At 40.2% G+C, this 20,396-nt stretch overlaps 1 protein-coding gene and 1 long non-coding RNA gene across 3 annotated transcripts; one reads left to right on the top strand and one right to left on the bottom strand.

Annotated features, from left to right (window-relative positions):
• Positions 1 to 312: 312 nt before the first annotated feature.
• On the bottom strand, positions 313 to 13,159 carry LOC143642726 (uncharacterized). 2 transcript variants are annotated; one of them, XR_013155827.1, is made up of 6 exons: positions 12,727 to 13,159; positions 11,728 to 11,905; positions 9,137 to 10,173; positions 8,837 to 8,977; positions 6,195 to 6,369; positions 313 to 5,032 (listed from the first exon to the last, which is right to left on the bottom strand). It is a non-coding gene; the product is annotated as an uncharacterized LOC143642726 (long non-coding RNA). The 2 variants fall into 2 exon arrangements; XR_013155826.1 differs by lacking the exon at positions 9,137 to 10,173 and having other exon boundaries at positions 12,727 to 13,156.
• PHLDA1 (pleckstrin homology like domain family A member 1) lies at positions 12,756 to 18,938 on the top strand. The gene is made up of 2 exons (XM_077111473.1): positions 12,756 to 14,452; positions 14,859 to 18,938. The coding sequence occupies exon 1, from the start codon at positions 13,236 to 13,238 to the stop codon at positions 14,424 to 14,426; it is 1,191 nt and encodes a 396-aa protein (XP_076967588.1). The 5' UTR covers positions 12,756 to 13,235; the 3' UTR covers positions 14,427 to 14,452; positions 14,859 to 18,938.
• Positions 18,939 to 20,396: the final 1,458 nt, after the last annotated feature.

Here is a 20,396-nt window from a genome sequence, read left to right as displayed (position 1 = left end):
GGTTTAAAAATCCAGACATTAAAATAAAACCTGGATAAAAAGCCAAGTTCTTTGACTGATTAAGAATGACAAATGTGACTTCAGGGAAATCAAAACATCTTTGGAGTGTGAAATTATTTTAAGATAAGTCTTTGTAAGAAATTTTAATTAAGTATATTTGTATTTTGTTCTTCTATTTTACTGAGAATATGCTGTTCATTCAGATTTTTCAGTTTTATAAAATTAACTGGCTAATTATTATGGAAAAGGTAAATGAGAAATGGAGCATAACAATTGAAATATAAATTGCCAGCAGGAAAGAAAGAAGTCAATACTATATTTTCAAAGGTTTCTTTGTAGCTTTTGCAAATTTCATAAGTATTTGTTTTGCTTTATTTTAAAACTCAGGATAAAATGTTGCATAATGTGCAAGCAGTTCTCTGTGGGTTTTTAACTTACTAGAATAAGCTAGGAAAAAGATCAATAATTTAAGTGCCAGAAGTTAACATCTCATAGCAAATATGCATGTTCGTAGTTTATCATTCATACAGAATTGTGGCTCTGAAATTTTTCATGGAGCGCTAAAATAGTTTGTCAGAATACTTAAAAGCCATATGAAGAAGTAGGAGTTTTTCACTGAGATTTCAAGGGTCAATAGGAATTTGCCAAGTAAGTGAAAAGACTCCAAGGAAAGAGCAGCTTCAGATGGAGAAATAGTAGGAATACAGTGCAAGCCCTGAAGCAGAATGGTTGGATGCCCAATGACCCTGGGCACCTTAAAGACATTGAAAGAATGGATGACCTTAGAAGAGGCCAAGCAAGGGATGTTCTTGCTGCAAAGTCCTTTTTAAAGGGTTATAAACACTAAATACCTTTTTAGACTATTTCATGAGGCATGACTTTTCTATGAAGACAGATTTTAAACCAAGACATTGATAGGCTAAGAGCCAGGCATTTAAGGTAAGAAATATTAAACTAAACTAGCAAAGGTTCCAGGGTAATATTTAGGAACATAGTATTGTTGATCTTCACTGTTTGCATATTCATGGAGCTATTGTGGACATGCATGAAGCAAAATGATAACTGATTAGTTTGACAAAAATAAAATTCTCAAACCAGTTTAGTGCTGATTTTTTAAACGGTTTTTTTTTTTCAAAAAATATTTTTGAGATATTTTCACACAGTCCATCCAAAGTATACAATCAGTGACTGACAGTATCATCACATAGTTGTGTATTCATCACCATGATCATTTTTAGAACATTTGCATCACTCCAGAAATAGTAAAAAAAAATTCATACATCCCTTACCCCTCACCCCTCCTTCATTGAGCACTGATATTTCAATCTACCCTTTGTTTTTTTGCCCCTCCTCCCCTCATTTTATTTTTTAGCTCTATTCTTTTACTCATCTGTCCATACCCTGTGCAAAAAGAGCATCAGACACAAGGTTTTCACAATCACATAGATTATAAAATCGATATAGTTATACAATCATCTTCAAGAATCAAGCTACACTACTTAAAATTAGGCCTGAGAGTCACCTCCGGAGAACCTTTGGTTGCTCAGATGTGGCCTCTCAGCCAACACTACAAGCAAAGTCACTGCCCTCCCCCTCTCTACGTAGGACATGACTCCCAGGGGTGTAAACCTTCCTGGCTATGTGGGGCAAAAATCCTAGAATGAGCCTGGGACTCTAGACCAAAAGGGGGAAGAGGAATGAGACAAGTGTCAGTAGCTGAGAAATTTCAGGAGTCAAGAGGTTATCCTGGAGGTTATTCCTAGGCATTACATAGATAACCACCTTTTTAGTTAAGGTATATTGGAGAGGCTGGAGGAAGTGCCTGAAAATGTAGAGCTGTGTTCCAGTAGCCATGTTTCTTGAAGATGATTTTATAATACAGCTTTCACAGTGTGAGTGAAAACCTTGCGTCTCATGCTCCTTTTATCTACACTATGTATGGACAGATGAGTAAAATTTAGTAGATTGAAATGCTAGTGATCAATGAAAGGGACTAATGAGTATAGGAAAAAAATAGGGGAAACAAAGGCTAATATATATTGGGTAGATGGAAATGCTAGCAATCAATGAGAGGGAGGGGTAAGGGATATGGTATGTGTTTTGTTTTTTTCTTTTTTCTTTTTCTGAATTGATCCAGATGTTCTGAGAAATGATCATGGTGATGTATATACAACTATGTGATGACATTGTGAGTTATTGATTATATACCAAGAATGGGATGATCATGTAAGAATGTTCGTGTTTGTATGTTACGTTTTTTTTTTTTAAAAATCAATCAAGGCTACTAGAATACAGTTCAACAGTTACAGGTACTTCTCTCTAGCTGCCTCAATGCATTATAAACTAAAAGGATTATCTATGTAGGTCATAAGAATAACTTTGGATAACCTCTGGACATTTCTCCTGTTTTGTCAAGAAGTTTTCCCAGTCCTAAGATGTTGGGACCCGGCTCATCCCAGGAGTCATGTTCCACTTAGGGGGGAGGGCAATGAATTCATCTGTAAAGTTGGGTGAGAGAGGCCATGTCTAAGCAACAAAAGGTTCTCTGGGGGTGACTCTTAGGCATAATTAAAAGTATGCTTAGCTTATCCTTTGCAGGAATAAGTTTCATAGGGACAAACCCCAAGATCGAGGGTTATCCCCACTGCTTGCTAGAATATCAGGAATTCCCCAAATGGGGAAGTTTAATATTTCCTCCTTTTTTCTCAGTCCCCCAAGGGGACTTTGCAAATACTTTTTTATTCTCTGCCCAAATTACTCTAGGATTTATCAGAGCATTAAACTGGCTGTACAAACCAGTAAGTTCTCATGCCCTATTCGAGATCCCATGTAATGTAGTTATGGTGTTTGAACAAACTGACCATACGAGATAAATTAGATAATCCCATTACCCAGAATACAGATTTGGCACCAGGTTATACACAAATAGCTCTATCTCAGAATTTAGAAATAACGGTTCTCTCCAGAATAGATGTGACTGCTGTAAGATCTTACGATGTAGGGCCCTTTACAATGGCCCCAACCTGATAACCCATTTCTCAACTTCAATTCTCCAAGTTTGATTATTATTGTTCATATAAATGAGGCATGATAATTTTTGTTTCTGACATTTCAACATTGTCCTCAAGGTTCACTCACCTAATTGCATGCCTCACAGCTTCTTACTTGCAGCTGCACAAAGGCCTGTTACATCGATACACCACAGTTCCCTTTCCATCCATTATGAATCAGGAACACTGCTGCCATAAACACCAGTGTGCAAATGTGCGTTCATGTTCCCACTCTCAGCTCCTCCAGGTATATACCTAGCAACTGGGTTGCAGGATCATATAATAACCCGACTGTTAAAGCTGGGTTTTTGTTGTTCGTAAGGTAGAGTTCTCGCTAAGAGGCACCTTATTTGGTGTACATAAGAAACAGACTGGATATCTAAACTCATCTCCACCTTTTGAGTTTTCAGTGTAGCAAATTAAATAGGAAATTTGCTGCCCTTACCTAAAGTTGGGTAGGTTTAGAAAATTTCATTTCTTTGCTCCTTTTAATGTATTTTCATATGCTGAATCCAGAAATGATCTCAATGGTAAAAATTACATGAAGTCAGATTATATTTAGATTTCTCATGGGTCCCGAGTTGTCATTCCATGAGTGAGTTTGTCCCATGTCTCCTCCATCTCTGTCATTTACCTGGAGCCCTGGACAATGGAGATGACTGTCGTCTGATTTAAAAGTTAACCAGTGAATTTTTAAGTCCTATTTAGTCATACATATGCCTACATGCTGAGTGGTATATATTGAAAACACCAACAAAATTAGGAAACTAGACAATTCTATAAACTCAGTGGGGGTAGAGGAAAATATGATGAGTTGGGGGGTTGGTGCAATCAATAGTATTTTATCTAGCACTGCATAACAAGACCATACTTAAAACAGTGACAAGATTTGTTTTGCAAGTTTCAGATAGTTCTCTAGGCAGATTAGCTGGAAGGCTAGGGACTTCAGAATATCCATCTGAAGAATATTCATCTGCTTCTTAAACATCTGGTGGTTGATGCTGAGAACTCAGCTGGGCCTTGTTCAGAACTCTACATACACGGGTTTATTACAGTTATTTACGGAACAAAGGCTACTGTAGTTTTCTGAGATGACCAAAAAGATAAAAGGTGAAATGAAATGATCATATACATACATAGTTACATGTCAAAGGAAAGAAAGGTTTCCCTCACTGCAGTTTTATCATTTAACTTATCTGGGCAGTTACAATTCCCAAATACATGTATAACTCATTCCAAAACAAGTATCAAACCTGGTAAGGATCCTTAAATGGTAAATATTAGGTGACTATTAAGTAGATTTATTTTAAAGGTTAGCATTTGGCATAATGTACAGTGAGGGAGCAATCTTAATGCTTCCTTGACAATAATAATGCCCTCTGAATGTAAGGATAAAAGTAAAATGACTTGAGAACATTTTCTTGGTGTTGGAACCAGCATATACCTCAGGCTGTGCTTACTACTTTGAGAGATTTCTTGGATTGGCTTCATTGTCACACTATTGGAAAATAAGTACTTTGGGTAGAGATTTGGGAATACCAGGTATTTTTTTTAAAAGACTAGAGTTAATCCAGAGTTTAATCAAAAAGTATCTCCTCCTTCCCTTACCTACCCACTCTGTGTGTGTGTGTGTGTGTGTGTGTGTGTGTGTGTGTGTGTGTAAAATGTTATATGTAGATGGCACATACACATATGTACAACAGGCCAGAAGCTGAATAGCTTAAGTGAAATAGGAGTTTTTCATGAAAGAAACTTAGGTGTAATTATAGACTAGGACTGGTAGAAGGAAGCTTCATGTTTTTTAAGCTCTTCTGCTTTGCTGCTCCATCTTCATTGGTCAAATGGCTGCTGGGGTTCAATCCATTGTTTCTGGGTTCTGGGCCTCAGGAGGAGTTGGAGGAGACAAAATTCTCTTGGCAGCCAGTCTTTTAAAGGAGAACCTATAAATCAGGCTCGGTACCGAAAAGGTGGGAAACGTTGACCTGGGTGTGTATTAAGAACAGAATGATTGTTGAGAATTGGGACAACAGGTTGGAATGACAGCTACATCTGCCAAATCATGAACTATATATCTTGAAATGGATTATTTGGTTAAGGTAAATATCTACATTTCACAAATAAGTAAGCAGTCCCTAAAAAGATAACAGTCCCAAATACAAGTCATGACTGGAGTCCTAGTCTTAATCCAGGGTTTTGTTGCCTTTCATTTTGTGTTACGTGATGATACCTTTTTTCAGAACCATGCATACACTAATGAGATTGAGACAGCAACTTAAGCAAAAGTGTTAGTGAAATCTCATTGGAAACAAAACTAAATTTCTAGTTTCTGACCTGTTACGGTATGCTAATTGTTATTCAAGTAACAATGACCTAGAGGATTTATGGTTTCAGGGCCTTGCTTAGTCTAGTAGAGTTAGTGGCAATGAATTATTTCTTTGGTAAGTGTTTCTCCACCTTTCTGGGTCTGGCTGCCCCACAGAATTTATCTCCTCTCTTTCACTCTTGGATGCTTTTACAGTTATCCTGTTGTTTGTACAAGCCCAAGTTCCTCTTCTAAAGTAATCTTGCTCCTCATTAGCACCCAAGCAAACTACCATCCCATCTTTTATCCTTTATCCTCACATTTTTAGAAAGAATTATCTGTACTTCATGCTTCTACTCTAATCACTTATAAAAGGCTTTTGCCCATTTACTGTTTGTTTTGGTTTTTTTCCCCTCAGATCAATAATATAATAGAATGGTTCTCCCATTCCCTCTCAAACTACTATTATGTAATAGAAATAAGATTGTAAAAGAGAAAGTCATCCTAGGGTTCTAGTCCCTAGAAGGATTTGCCCAGGTGCTATCAGAAGTCTGAATTGTAAATAGGAGCATTTTACCTAGTTTGAGGAGAAAAATACCTTAGAGGTTATTAGGTGCTTGTGGGCTTTGTTTTTCTTTAACCATATTTTATTGTGAAACAACATATATACAAAAAAAAAAAAACCAATAAATTTCCAAGTACATTTTAACAAGTAATTATTAAACAGGTGTTAAATTTGTTACAAGGTACAGTTCCATGATTTTTCTTTTATACATATAGCTGCTCCAAGACACCAAAGACCAATAGAAATACCAATATAATGATTCAGGAGTCATACTTACTTGTTAAATCCTATCTTCTCTGTTTTACTCCTCTTTAAATAACATGTATACATAAAAGCAATAAATTTCAAAGTACATCACAACAATCAGTTGTAGAGCAGATTTCAGAGTTTTGTATGGGTTGCAATTCCACAATTTTAGGTTTTTATTTTTAGCTGCTGTAAGGTCCTGGAGGCTAAAAGAAATAATGGTCTAATGATTTAGCTTGCATACTCATTTGTTAAACCTGATCTTCTCAGTATAACTCCACTATGGGATAGGGGGATGGGATTAACTGATGTTCTGGAAGGGCTGGCTTCTCTTCATTTCAGGATTTATCTGGTCCATGAACCCATCTGGAGGTTGTAGGTTTTGGAGAGTTACTCTAGGGCATGGAAACTTTATAGAATCTTATATAATAACCTAGGTATTCTTTAGGATTGGCAGGAATGGTTTTGGTTGGGGCTTGGCAAGTTATGATAGGTAGGAATGTCTAACTGAAGCATGCGTAAGAGTGTAGCCTCTCAACTCTATTTGAACTTTCTCGGCCACTGATACCTAATTAATTACACTTCTTTTCCCCCTTTTGGTCAGGATGGCATTGTTGATTTCACAGTGCCAGGGCCTGGCTTATTCCTGGGGGTCATCTCCCACGTCACTAGGGAGTCTTTCATCCCTGGATGTCATGTCCCACATGGGGGGTGGGGGGATGGGCAATGATTTCACTTGCAGAGTTGGGTTTAGAGAGAGTGAGGCCACATCTGAGCAACAAAAGACGTCCGCCAGAAGTAACTCTTAGGCATGCCTATAGGTAGGCTAATCTCCGCTACATACACAAGCTTCACAAGAACAAGCCTTAGGATCAAAGGGTTGGCCTATTGACTTTGGTGTCCCTAATGTTTGGCACGGTATCCAGGGTTTCCCCAGTGGTAAAGTTTAATAGTTCCATATTTTTCCTCCCACCCCTCAAGGGACTTTGCCAATATTTTTTGATAATCTGCTTACTATACTCTGGGATGTATCCAGGCATTACATTAAACTGTACAGGATTAAAAGCTCTCATTTTTATTCTGGGCTCCCTGAATTTGGATTGTTTAAATCTATCGAGAAAAGTTGAGTTCGATTATGTGCTACAGAAAACCTAGGTTCTGTACATAATAAAACTTTCTTCCTTTGGTCTCAAAGAGTAGATGAAGTTCTAATATTCAGGCAATGTCTTCCTTACCCTTGTATTCTGAATTACCTTAATCCCGACTCAAGTGGCTTCATTCACCAGGTTATACATATATAAAACAGCCCCTCAAAATCCAGAAATAACAATTACCACTCTGGACTAAGTGTGATGACTATAAAAACTTACAATCTAGCCTGTTTTCTTATAAGTATTTTATACAATATTTGCTTTTTTGTTTCTGGCCTATTTTGTCTCATCAAATGTCCCACAGATTCATTCACATTGTTGCATGCCTCACAACTTCATTCTTTTTTGTAGCAGCACCGTGTTGGATCATATGTTTATGACTACTTCTCAGTCAGTGCATCTTTCAGCCACCTCTGTCTACTGGGCCTTATGTATAATGTCCAGAGTAAGCAGTCCATCAACACTCTTAATTTTAGATAATTTTATTGTTCTCTGGGGGTGACTTTTAGGCACAATTTTTTGTTTGTTTTTTGGCTTTTTATTAGAGAAGATGTAATTTTACAAACCAATCATGCATAAAATAGGATTTCTGTATACAACCCCACCAGCAGCACCTTGCATTGGTGATACTATTGATGATAGCAGTTTTTTTTGTAATTGTTTATTTTTTTACATTCTTACAATTCAATTGATGAAAGATTATTAAAATAGTTCTATCAGTCATTATTTAAATTAGGTATATTTTTCCATATACCACTCTATTATTACCACTTTGTCATACACTTATTATGGCTGAAATCCAACATCTAGAATAGGTTTTTGTACAGGCCTATGTTTTATCTTTCAATTTTTAAAAAATATTTTTATTATAAACAATGAACTGATAAACCAACATTTCTGACATAGAAACATTCTTGTTTACAATCAATAGCTCACAATATCATCACATAGTTGTGTATTCATCACCAGGATCATTTTTCTGAACCTTAGCATCTTTCCATAAAAAGAAAGAAAAAGCTCATCATGATCATGGGCTTTTAATAGAATTTGCGTTTTTGTGCTACCACAGTGTTGGTTCTCAGGTTCCTGCATTGGCTCCCCTTTTTCTTTCTTAAATGTGGTATGTCATGTTCTGAGTTTAGGCAAAAAGAAGAGAGAGCCAAACTCCTGCTACATTTCATTCACTCCCATTTTTCACTTCAAAAGAGTTATCACCCTAGTAAGTGTCTTCCAGACTTTTCTGAACTCAGTTACTTGGTGAGCTGAGCATCTCCACTTAAAATGTCTGTTCAACCTGCTTTCCTAGTTTGGGGGTTATCAATATATTTCCAGTCAGAAAACACATCTAATTGTCTCCTTCAGTTTAAGTGCCAACCTCTGTCAATCGGTTGTCTCCTTCCTTTCTATTCTGCCAGATCTGATTCTGGGTTCTCATTTCTCTCATCTAGGCTCTTGCACTGTAAGTAAGAGAATATTCTTATTCTTTACCCACTGTAAATAAGAGAACATTCCAACTCCTTACCTGGCCTTCCACAGAATGAGTTCTTTCATTCAACTTTTCAGTGAGTTCTGGTCATACATTGTATTTACTTGTATTCAATTTAAGGTTAGCCTGCAGGGCCACGGTATCTCATGCTGGAGACCGGGGTTCTATTTCCGGTGCCTGCTCATGCAAAAAGAAAAAAAAATTTAAGGTTAGCCAGCCTCTGCTTTACTCCCCAGTCACCTCTATAACCTTTCATTCTAAAAAGCCCAATTCCAATTCAATTTAGATTTCCTCTGGCAGAGTTAATCCCTTCTTCAGACTATACTTTGCTTTTACCTCTGATTAGTAGTTAAATAAATTCACTAGATGTCTGGCATGTTGGATGTCAATGGTAGTGTTTTCATCTTTGTTCCTAGTAGTCCAAAGGCTTCAGGCTTTTAGGGCATGATCCACAGCAAGAAAATAAGTTTTACATGGTAATTCATTGTGCATATTACAATACAATAAAATTCACAAGTATATAATGCACAGATGTTTATGTATCAAATGGCCATCATTAAATTGATTTCATGATCCACAAATGGATTGTAACCGTGTTAAAATAGTTTCAATAAAGCACCCAGCACCCTTTAATATTCTGACTTCTTCTAAACTGTTATACAAATTGGTCACTAGGAGGCATCAGTTCATCAACTAGTACACCATGAAAAGTTAGGCAGCTTGAGGCACCTTTCTAAAAAGTCAGTTTGGTATTTGATTGACGAGTTAATATTTCTTTGAACTCAGAGCATCTTAGAAATTTGAATCTTTCTACTAAATAGTTTTTAAGGGTGAAAAAAAACGGAATGGCTTAGAAGTCTACTTTGAATTTTGAATGGGTACTATCATTTATACACTGATGGATGGAAACTGATTTGGGTTTTTATAGGTTATTTGGCTTCAAACTATTTCTTGAAGGACATTTGACCTTTGCTGTATCCAAATCTTTAATAATAATTATGGTCATGAGTCCTGTATATTGTGAATTACTAAATTTATAGATTAAGGATTTTGTAATGTTGTCAATTGTAAATGAAATAACTTCCCAACTCTATTATTAAATAAAATATTTTTAAGCCAGTATTATTTGACTTATAACCAATTATTTGGCTATTTAACCGATAAGTAAAAGAAACCAGTTAATTATTATTATTAAATAATAATATTATTTAATATTATTAAACCATTATTATTATTATGTTTCTGCTTTTGATGACTCTTACCACAAACCAACATACCATGTAGTATAGTACGTTCCCTGAAACAGTCCTTAGGGAATAGAGCCTGTTACACCCTGGAGGCCATTTAAGCAAGGCATTTTGGTTCCTGAGGACCTAAAAGTACAGACTAGAATGAAGGTTGTGAGCTCCAGGTGGGCATGCCATTTTGACTTAATCCCTTAAAAGCTCAGGGCGCTCCCTTAGTAACAACCCTTCTAGGCTTGGTTTAAGGGTAATATAGCTCTAAGGTTTTTGGCCTGAAGAACTGTACAAATGGAGTTGCCGTAAACTGAGAGGGATAGGCTGCAGTAAGAGTAAGATTGAAGATCAGGAGTTCCATTTGAGAACTCATATATTTGAGTTATCAGGCACCCAAGTAGTACTATAAAGAAAGTTATAATGCAATTTAGAGTTGCACTGGCCTGGGATATATCAAAACTGAAAGCTGATTTTACTACAGCTGTTCTAACTCACTAAAGCTGGCTAGAACCGTGAACATTAAGTGGCTGCAGTACTCCAGGCCTTTATTGAACCAATGATCAACAGGCCTTGTTTTAACTGTTATATATAAACCTATGAACTCATCTGTCCTACCCAGAGTGCTATTTTTCAATTCTTTATTAGCTAAAGCTCTATGAAGCCCTCTTCCTAGGAACTCCCTCACTTTTACCTCTGGGGAACTAACCACTCAATGACTTCACTAATAGTAGTCTTCCCTTGCCTGACGGTTTGGGTTTGAAATAATTTTTTTTTAACTTTGTGGTCTTTTATTCTTTGACATTAAGCAATTGAATACAAGTTGGGAATATACATTTGGGAGACTTGGGCGTATAGACGGTATTGAAAGTGACAAGACTGGATGAGAACACTAAAGGAGTAAGTAGGTAAAGAAAGACCAAGGACTGAGCTCTGGGACATTACAACATTAAAAGAACGATGATAGGAGGAGCCAGTAGAGACTGAAACAGCTACCAGGCAGGTAGATGGAAGACTAAGAGAGGGATATCCTGGAAGCCAAGTGAACCGTATCAGAAAAAATGAACCATGTGTCAGATACTACTGACAGGGCAAGTATGACTTTGATGCCTACAGCCATAAAATTTACTTCAATTTAGCCATTTCAAATTTGTTCACCAAAGAAATAATTGTCTTAGCTAGTTTTCTAAACATTAGTGATTTTTAAGTGATATTTGTAGGTTTTCATTATACTTAAAACCAAAGTTCTTTTTTGGGAACAGTTATTTCCTTTAATGTCATTTTCTGTGAATTTATTTTACTGTCAGAAAAAAATTGGCCTATATGGTCATTTTTAATAACTGCTGGTGCCTGATATAACAGATTAAGAGCTGAGTTGTCACTGACCTGTGAGATTCCTGTACTCTTAAGATTTCCAACAATCAGTGGACTGTAGTTAGAGGGCTTATATCTGAGCTGCTCATGAAATTACTAAATTGACATGAAATACCCAATTGGAATTTCTGAGTTTAAAGTCTCTAGTTAAAATAAAGTAGGTGCTTTTGAAAATTGCAAAGTAGGCTGGTTATCGGACATTTGGAAATAGTTTAGAATAGAATGCATTTATTGCATCCTAATAAACTGCAGAAGGTTTGATAACACCAAACATTCAAGTTTCTCAAGAATGGCATAAACTTCCAGATTACACCTCACCTTTTATCCAATCAAAATTGTTTTTTCATATTAAATGTTTTTTTCCATCAACACCTGCCCTCAAAGTCTCTGAATTCCAGATTTAAAGGAAGTATCCTTTTCAAATGAACAAGAATGGCATTCTTTCAAAAGGACGAACAGCTGGTCATGTAGAAATTCTCTGGAATGCTCACTTGCCCTACAAATGAAAGAAAGAAATGAACTGAGATGTTAGATGTAGTGTTTGTTTATTGCTAAAAAGAATTGTCATTTTTATTGTAATTTTACTAGGAATCTTGACATAATTTAAATAATCTTTCTCCTAAAAAGACTGCTAACCCAGTAACAACTTAAAGGTCCTGAGCCAAGTGCAATTCAGTAGGACTCAGGATTGTGCTGGAATTGTCCCACTCCTTTTGCCTTGGCCAATTCTGATTTGTCCAGCCCTGACTTCTTGTGATTCTTCTTTGCATCCTCCGGGTCTGTACACAATTGGTGATCTTTACTTTGCTTACTGGATGAATTTCCCCAAGAGGCTTGCTTTTCTGGAAGCAGCTTCTATAGAAATTGTTTAAATGTTGGAGTAGGAGGGTGCTAGGGCCGAATACGGCATCACTTTCCCCGTGTTACAAACGAGATTTTCAAAGCCGGGACCTGGTCCGTGAGGATTTTACAAAGAGAACCATGGAGGCAGACCTGGCGCTGGGAGGGCTAAGCTGTCTTGGAGTGTGGAGTCTCCGGTTAGTAATTAGAGAGTAGAGTTAATGCTGCAAGAGATGTTGCAGTCAGCACGGTTGTTCCAAGGAAACTGGAAAGTTTGTGTCTGGGTCAAGAAGGTACGCCTAGTGCCTGCGCTCCCCAGTCGAGGAAAGGACGGCGAGACGCCACCTGAAATGAGTCTGGGTCTACCTTCCTCCCCTCCTCACAAACGGGACAGACTGTAGCCCTATTGCTTTGATCTACCAAGCGCCTGCGCTCTGCTCCAAGAGTTGGTTAACGACCGTAAACGAGTGTCCCTACCGGGTCCTCTCAGCCTTTGTGCATTAACAGGTTCCGTAAGGCGTCCAGGGGGGGAGGCACACTCCGCAGGACTCCGAGGTGCCTCTTACCCAGCCTCCCGGCTCGCCCAGGCCAGGGAACTGGCTGTGAGGGCTCCGACAGCCCGGCGCGAATCCCCGGGGATGGTTCCCCACCGCAGAGCGGCAGCTTCTCCCAGGCACCGTCTGGCAGCTGTTGCCGCCCTCGCAGCCTCATCCTCACTTTCTGAGGCTGTTAGCAAGAAAGCTCCGGAGGGCCGGGGAGAGGCGGGACGGTGGGGATGGCCCCTCAGAGGGCTCCGAGGGTTGGGATTCGTCGCCGGGCAGCCAGAGCGCCCTCCGCCGTCGCTCTGGGCGGAGGAGCGGCGTTTCTGAGGCTGGGGTCCCCGCTGACTTCGCGCGGAAGGAGCGCGGAAGCTAGTGGGAGGCGGGAGGCGGAGCGAGCGACGCGGGGGGCGTGGACGCGGCCGGCTTTGGAAAGGCTCCAAGTTAATGAGGCGTACGCCGACTGTCGAGCGCCTCTCGGATCTGGGCTTTCCCCCGCGGTGCGGGCGCCAAGAGCCGCCTTTTCCGCTGGGTGTCACTCGGGGGTGGGGAGGATGGCCCATTCAAAAGCGCCGCGAGGGGGCCTGGCCAGTGCCCTTCAGTGAGCGCTCGCAAGAGGACGGCAGAGGCCCGGCGGCTGGCAGCTCCGGGACCTTGTGGCGGATCAGAAGGCGGCTGCCTCTCTGCCGGGACCCCGAGCCGCCGCCGCCCCTCTGTCTCCTGCGTGTCAGCCTCCTCTGCGCGCTCAGGCCGAGCGGCCGCGGGAGCCGCTGGGGAGAGGACGGCGCGCGACTGCTCCTGCTGCCCCCGGCCCCAGCGGCTGGAAGCGGAGAGGCCGAGCCGAGTGGCGGGTCCCCCTATGCCGGGAGGATGCTGGAGAGCAGCGGCTGCAAGGCGCTGAAGGAGGGCGTGCTGGAGAAGCGTAGCGACGGGTTGCTGCAGCTCTGGAAGAAAAAGTGCTGCATCCTCACTGAGGAGGGGCTGCTGCTCATCCCGCCCAAGCAACTGCAACACCAGCACCACCAGCACCAGCACCAGCACCAGCAGCCCGGACAGGGGCAGGGGCTGGCGGAGCCGTCCCAACCTGGCGGCCCAGCAGTCGCCAGCCTAGAGCCACCGGTCAAGCTCAAGGAATTGCACTTTTCCAACATGAAGACCGTGGACTGCGTGGAGCGCAAGGGCAAGTACATGTACTTCACTGTGGTGATGGCCGAGGGCAAGGAGATCGACTTTCGGTGCCCACAGGACCAGGGCTGGAACGCCGAGATCACACTGCAGATGGTGCAATACAAGAACCGCCAGGCCATCCTGGCGGTCAAGTCCACGCGGCAGAAACAGCAGCACCTGGTCCAGCAGCAGCCCCCTCAGCCCCAGCCCCAGCCCCAGCCCCAGCCCCAGCTCCAGCTCCAGCCCCAGCCCCAGCCCCAGCCCCAGCCCCAGCCTCAGCACCAGCCTCAGCCTCAGCCCCAGCAGCTCCACCCGTACCCGCATCCGCATCCACATCCACATCCGCACCCTCACCAACAACCGCACCAGCACCAACAACCGCACCCTCACCAACAACCGCACCAACACCAAGCACCACACTCGCAGCAGCACGGCCACCGGCTTCTCCGTAGCACCTCCAACTCTGCCTGAAGGGGGCAGCATTCGGGCCAGGCGAGGTAAGGTCCCGGCAACTCTACTACCGAGGGTCGCGGGGCTATTGGGTGCTGTTGACGGGTTTGGCTCCTGGGTGGTGAAATGAGAAATCATTCCAAGTTTCTGGGCGGGTGGAAAGAAGGGAAGCGAGCTGGAGCCGGGAGAGACCAGACAGAGAGGTGAGGACAGGGACCCCCGCCGGCAGTGAGACCTTCCGTACCGCCTCCCAGCCGACTCCGGACCGCGCTGGTTCAGTGGCGCACCCCGCAGCTAGTCCGAGTCTGCTTCTCTCAGTGTCACAAGTGCTACTTAACTGTATCTGGGCAACTCGAGGGAGTGACCCCGTGTCTTTCTGAGCATTCTCGGTGCGCCCGACTGGTCTGGGAAGATTCTGTGCCACCGACTTCATTCCGTGTCATTTCTTTCCAGGTTTTGAGGACTTGAGGAAGTGAGACAAGCACATTTCTATTGTCTTCGCTTTGGTCGAAAACAAAAGTCTCCCCGCCCCCACCAGATCAAGTAGTTTGGACATCTGACCTACAACTTGCTATCCCTTGTAGTTTTCTGCACACTCTTCATCACAATGCAGGAAACGATTTCGAATCAAGACGCCTATTTTATGAACCTTTGAAAGGATCTTCTAGTATGGTGGACCTTCCAGGAGCAATGCTGTACTGTAATTTTATTTTAATGTATTTTGATTTGTGATTATTTATTAGTTGTTTTTTAAAATGCTGTTCTAAGACATTTCTGAATGTAGGCCATTTATCAAGAAAAATACTTTATGTTCAAAACCTATTCCCTAGTAGTTGGAAAAGAATAAGGAAAAAGGGCGGTGGAGGGGAAAACATTAGCAATCCATTCATTATTCCTAGCATAGTTTCAGAATGTCTGACACTTTCATTGTTATACCAGGTGGTTGAAATTAAATTCTGTGACATTATTATTTTTTTTGAAGTTTTTTTTCCTCTTAGCCGATATTTTGTGTAGCCGTTTAAAGAAACTAAAAGATCAGAATTATGTAATTCTAAATATCTAATATTCAAGATACTGCTCTTCTGAAAAGGAAATCAGTGGGATGAAATCTGATTTCAAAATGTTATTTAAAACATAACCCAACTGATGGAAGGATGATCAGATTTTGAAAATATGGTAGGGCTAGGTTTTCTGTAGGACAGGCCTTGCTTGTATCATCTGTGTGTGAAGGACTTAATAAGAAAAAGAGTCTTTTAAACTGTGATTTATGAGTATTAATACATTAGGTGTTTCATTTCAAAAAAGTAGTGGGGGGGGAAGAGAATATTTATTTGTGCCCCTATCCAGACTAGAGATTTCTCTTCTCCAAGCACTTCACACATTTTACTTGAACAACATTTTTTGATGCTTTTACTTTGTTCTAGAAGCATACTGAAGAAATGTCATAGTTTAAAATACAGTTTGTAAATATTTCAAAGACTAGGAGTCATAACTTTTTAATACTGAAAATAACGTTGACCAGAGAAACCAATTGTTTTGGCTTTTATAGCCCTGTGAGAAATTTGGGGTTATGTGTTTTATTGTTAGGTTAGCAAAACTCAAACTGAAAAAGGTAGGACTGGATAAACACTAGATTTTCAGTAGGAAAACAGCTCCAATCTTGTTTTATCAACCACTTGTTCAGCAGTCAGGGTAGGGGTGGGGGTAGGGTAGAGGATGTGCTTTTAAAGGTAGAACAAACCCTCTTCTGTGTTAAATCAAAAGGGCGGTCAAAATCCACAAGGGCAGATGCTACTTAAGTTTAGAAAGAGCCATAGATGATACCAGCCCTCTTGGAGCTGAAAATCACTTCCTATCTGCATGGCTTTGCTAGAGGGTCTCTGTGTTTCCCATTGTCTTACAGCAAGTTTTGGTCAGTGTTTTTCCAGCTCCAATTTGGAATGGTTAACATTAGGCCACTGCTAAGTTAAACAGTTAAGTGAAAAGAGAATCACATGCTGGAGATGTCTTTATTCTCTCTCCATCTAGAAAGGAGTTTCAAGGTCAAATTATGTTTTAGTGCAGTATATTATAAATGATGAAATTTTGAGATCATAAATCATCCAAACAATAACGGGGAAAACCAAAATTCAAACAAATGGCAAACAAAATTTAAGTGGACCCTCACTTCCAGTGGCTATTTTAGGTTTCAGGTTGTAAAGATAAACGACAAAGATTTAAAAAACACCTTACTTAGATACATACTCTGGGTAGCTCAGAGAACCAAATTCTAAGGGAGATTTCTTAAAGCTAAGTGTAGTTTGGCTTCCTTAGAACTATACCTATAATTTGTAGGGAATGCCCACAATACTGTAGTTACAATACATACAGATCATCATAACCCCAATTGAACCAGGTGTTTTTTTTCCCGAATGGAAAATAGAAGAATTTTTCTTCCAAATTCTTGTACTTTATAAAAGTCAAATTCGTGCCAAATACCTTTAACTTGAAGATTTGTGTAAGTTTTTTTTTTCCAAAAAAAAAGACATTTGTATGTTGTTAGCTAACATAGAGGGCTAGATAGACTCATTGTTGAAAAGAAACCTGCTCAGGCTCCCCTGACTGCTGGAATTATCCCCCCACCCAATAGCCATAGCTCTTAAGGGGTCCTGAATCCTGGTCCCTGCTGCCTTGTGGATTGTGATAATTATGTTGAGTGGTCTCCTTTGTCATCAGACCCTCTGGGTCTGAACCCCTCTTAGCACTTACCTGTGAAACCTCAGAAATTAGAAAGGAGTCAGATGTTTTTCGTTTTGTTGTTTTGACATTTGAAAATTATAAAAGAAGTATGTATTTTGACCGAAGAAAGGGAAGAATTACGGGGGAAGGGGACAGATTCAAGAGAAAATCCACCCCTTAAGTAAACATAAATTGTAAAAAGTTGGAAAATCAAAGCAAATTGTCCCATCTGGAAACTGAACTTTTGTCCTGAACTTGTGTTGGCAGCAAGCCTCGTACACAGGGAGCTCAAAAACTTTATTGGGCAAATGAATGAAGAAAGGAAAAAATATGTAACTCCTCAGCAGCACCCAGGATGAGATTTCTCTTTCCTCACTCAGTGTTTCCTTTACTTGTTCTGTTTAGTTCCCTGAGAACAACTAATACTGGGAATAGGCTAAACCTCATGAGGTCACCCCTTAAACACATTCTTAACAGAAATCCACATAGATCTGCATATGCCCTACAGGGAGTGCTGAGGTCAGAGGGTAAATGGCTGGAAGGGGCCCTTTCAAAATGAACGTTTTTCTCACAGCGCAAACCGGGATTCTTTCATTGTGTAGAAATCAAGCCAACTTTATTTCACATATTTTTTTCCAGTGAGGGAAAAAACCCACAGAAACCTTACACATTGCTTAAAGGAGTTGGCCATACATGTCAACACTGATAGAAGTCTGGTTTAAATGGAAAGGACTGTTTTAACTCTAACCTGCTATCATATAGTAAATACTCCGTATTTCTCTTAAAGATCCCTAATTTAAAATCTGACGCTAAACAGTTGCTGCCAGAGTATGAATTCCATCACATCACTTGCTTTCTGTCCCCCCGGGGGAAAATGGCTTGGTTTTAGCCTGATCCCAGGTGTTTCTAATCCCACAGTCAGCAGTAGGTTTATAGGAGACTTCAAGAAGAGTAGCTGGAGTGATCCCATAGAATACAGAGCTTTGCGGGAAGAGGACAGGCCTGTGAACATTTGTTTTTATTTGCTTTTTTGTTTTGTTTTTTCTTTTTGTACTTGCCAAACTAATTGGTTTTCACTTTACCAATAAAATAACCACCATAGGATAAATGTTGAAGTTGGAAGTTATAGAGCTTGATTTTTCAATCTCTCAGTGATTGTTTCCAGAGGAATACATTTATTTATCTAAAGCAGCCTAAAATATATTAATGATGGAATTGTGAGAGGACATTTAAGAACTGATTTTCTAAATTCTTTACACAGTTTTGAAGGGAGACTTTCAATCTGCAATGCAGAATGGCCAATCCAGATTTACATAATAAGATCGGGTGATACAGTGATCTGTGACTTTCTTGGCAGACGTTTACAAAAAGAATCCAATAAGGTTTTCTTAGGAAGGACATTATTACCCGGAAGGAAGCAGAATAGCTCTAGGTCATTAGAAGTATCTGCATAAGAGCTGGCTACCCAGTGCTCTGAAGCTGGCTTGTTGTGATATGCTGGGCGTGGGGAAAGCAGGTTTTAACAATAGGTGGTCCTTTAAGATCACAATGTTTATTTTGAGAAGAAAGATAAACCTGTCTGTTACATTCCACAGTCAGCCTTCTACTTAAAGTTTCAGAATATGCAAATGCAAGCTTCTGAAAAGCAAGCAGCGTGGTATACCAAATGCTTTACAAACTATCACATTTATGAACTAAACGGTGTGCTCATAATTTGTGTAAATATGCCTCTTAAATGACTTTGGAAAGATGTGATTTATTTTTCGTATTTTCAAAATGCATTCCATTTCAAATAAAGTATCTATTGAGATGATGTCTCTGGACCTCTTGAAGACCTTGTTCTCCTGGCGCACACACTCTCCATTCCTATGCAAGAAAGGTTCTAAAGGGCTTAGCTATCTTAAAGGCCATGACCATTCTGGGAGGAAAAAGACCATTTTGAGGTTATCCCCTCCACCCAACAATTATCTGGGAATTTTGAACATAGAAATTCCCCTCAGCTCTTTCAGTGAAAGAATTAACTTTTAGATGCTAGTGAATTTGAATTGAACTTTCTACAGGGTCTCTGATAGTTAGAATTGGCCCTTAGTGAATTAGCTTGAGGGTTATTCCCTCTTGAGTCCCCAAAAGAGATTCTAGTGCTTGTAGGTCTCTTAGAGGGTAAAGATTGGCTGAGAGAGAATCGTCCTTCAAACAGGTATGCTTTTGTGTTGAAAACAGAAGAAGGACTTGATTCTTTAAAAAAAGAGCATAACTACTTTGACAATCTCCATTGGCATCTAAAAGCCTTTACATTTCAAAATTGTTTTTGAAGGAGGAATTTGAAGGCAACGTTTAATTCCTTAGGATCAATCTTGCACTGACAGATTCATTACTCTACTTTTTTTTTTTTTTAAGAAGAAGAAATGAAATCTGGGAGGACAAATTACTGTTGTTGTGAGGGTCAGGAGCACTGTGTAATCAATGGATACAGTAATTAGTGAAGAAGGTGGGCAAAAGCCAGTATTTTAATGTTATGGTTCAAGGCGCAGTTCCACCACTTTCTAGCTCTGTAGAACTTGAGTTATTTAATTTTTAGGCAACTACATTTCCTCCTCTATAAAATGGAATTAATAGCCTTAGGGTTATTGAGAAGATTTAATAAGTAAAGTAAAAATGCTTAGAACAGTATAGGACACTGCTAAGAAAAGCTTCCTGCATTTTTAGGGCAGATAAAGGGGCTTGTGAATGCTATAGCCACATGAATATATAACATATGGTATTTTAAAGATCTAAATTGTCTTTTCTAGGATCTTAGCACATCTTAAATGTCAAAAACAGTATGATGACAATATCTTTAAATTCAACTTTGGGAAAAAAACATTATTCATAATACCTTCATCTTATAACTATTTTCATTTTCGTTATTACTTTCCAGTCTTCATCCACGTGCTTATGGATTTTAGGTTTGTTACAATTGAACAATGGAAATATTCGTGTGCACATCTACAGAGGATGCTGTGGTGTCCCCCCAGCTTGTCCTTTTGGGACACAGATGAGCCCATACCCCCGTGGGGACCGGCTGTGACTGTTCTCAGCGAGTCCTTCTCTGGGAATTGCCCTCAGCAAGACCCACTTTGCCTTACCTTATGACACACCACTTCCTTGGGGACAACCCCACATTCAATGTTTGCTCTACGGAGGGTGGATAAAGGCCAAGGCTTTGTCCTCATTGTCTCAAGTCAGGACAACTCTGAAGGGCCATCCCAGCTCTAGAGGTCTCTGTAGAATTGG

The sequence above is a fragment of the Tamandua tetradactyla genome, chromosome 7 (genome assembly GCF_023851605.1).
Source record: "Tamandua tetradactyla isolate mTamTet1 chromosome 7, mTamTet1.pri, whole genome shotgun sequence".
In the NCBI taxonomy this organism is placed as follows: domain Eukaryota; kingdom Metazoa; phylum Chordata; class Mammalia; order Pilosa; family Myrmecophagidae; genus Tamandua; species Tamandua tetradactyla.
Note: the sequence above shows the minus strand (reverse complement) of the source record. Positions and strands in the feature narration are given on the sequence as shown.

Coding starts and splice junctions, on each gene's coding strand:
- PHLDA1 (XM_077111473.1), top strand. CDS start 13,236: ATGAGGCGTACGCCGACTGTCGAGCGCCTCTCGGATCTGGGCTTTCCC.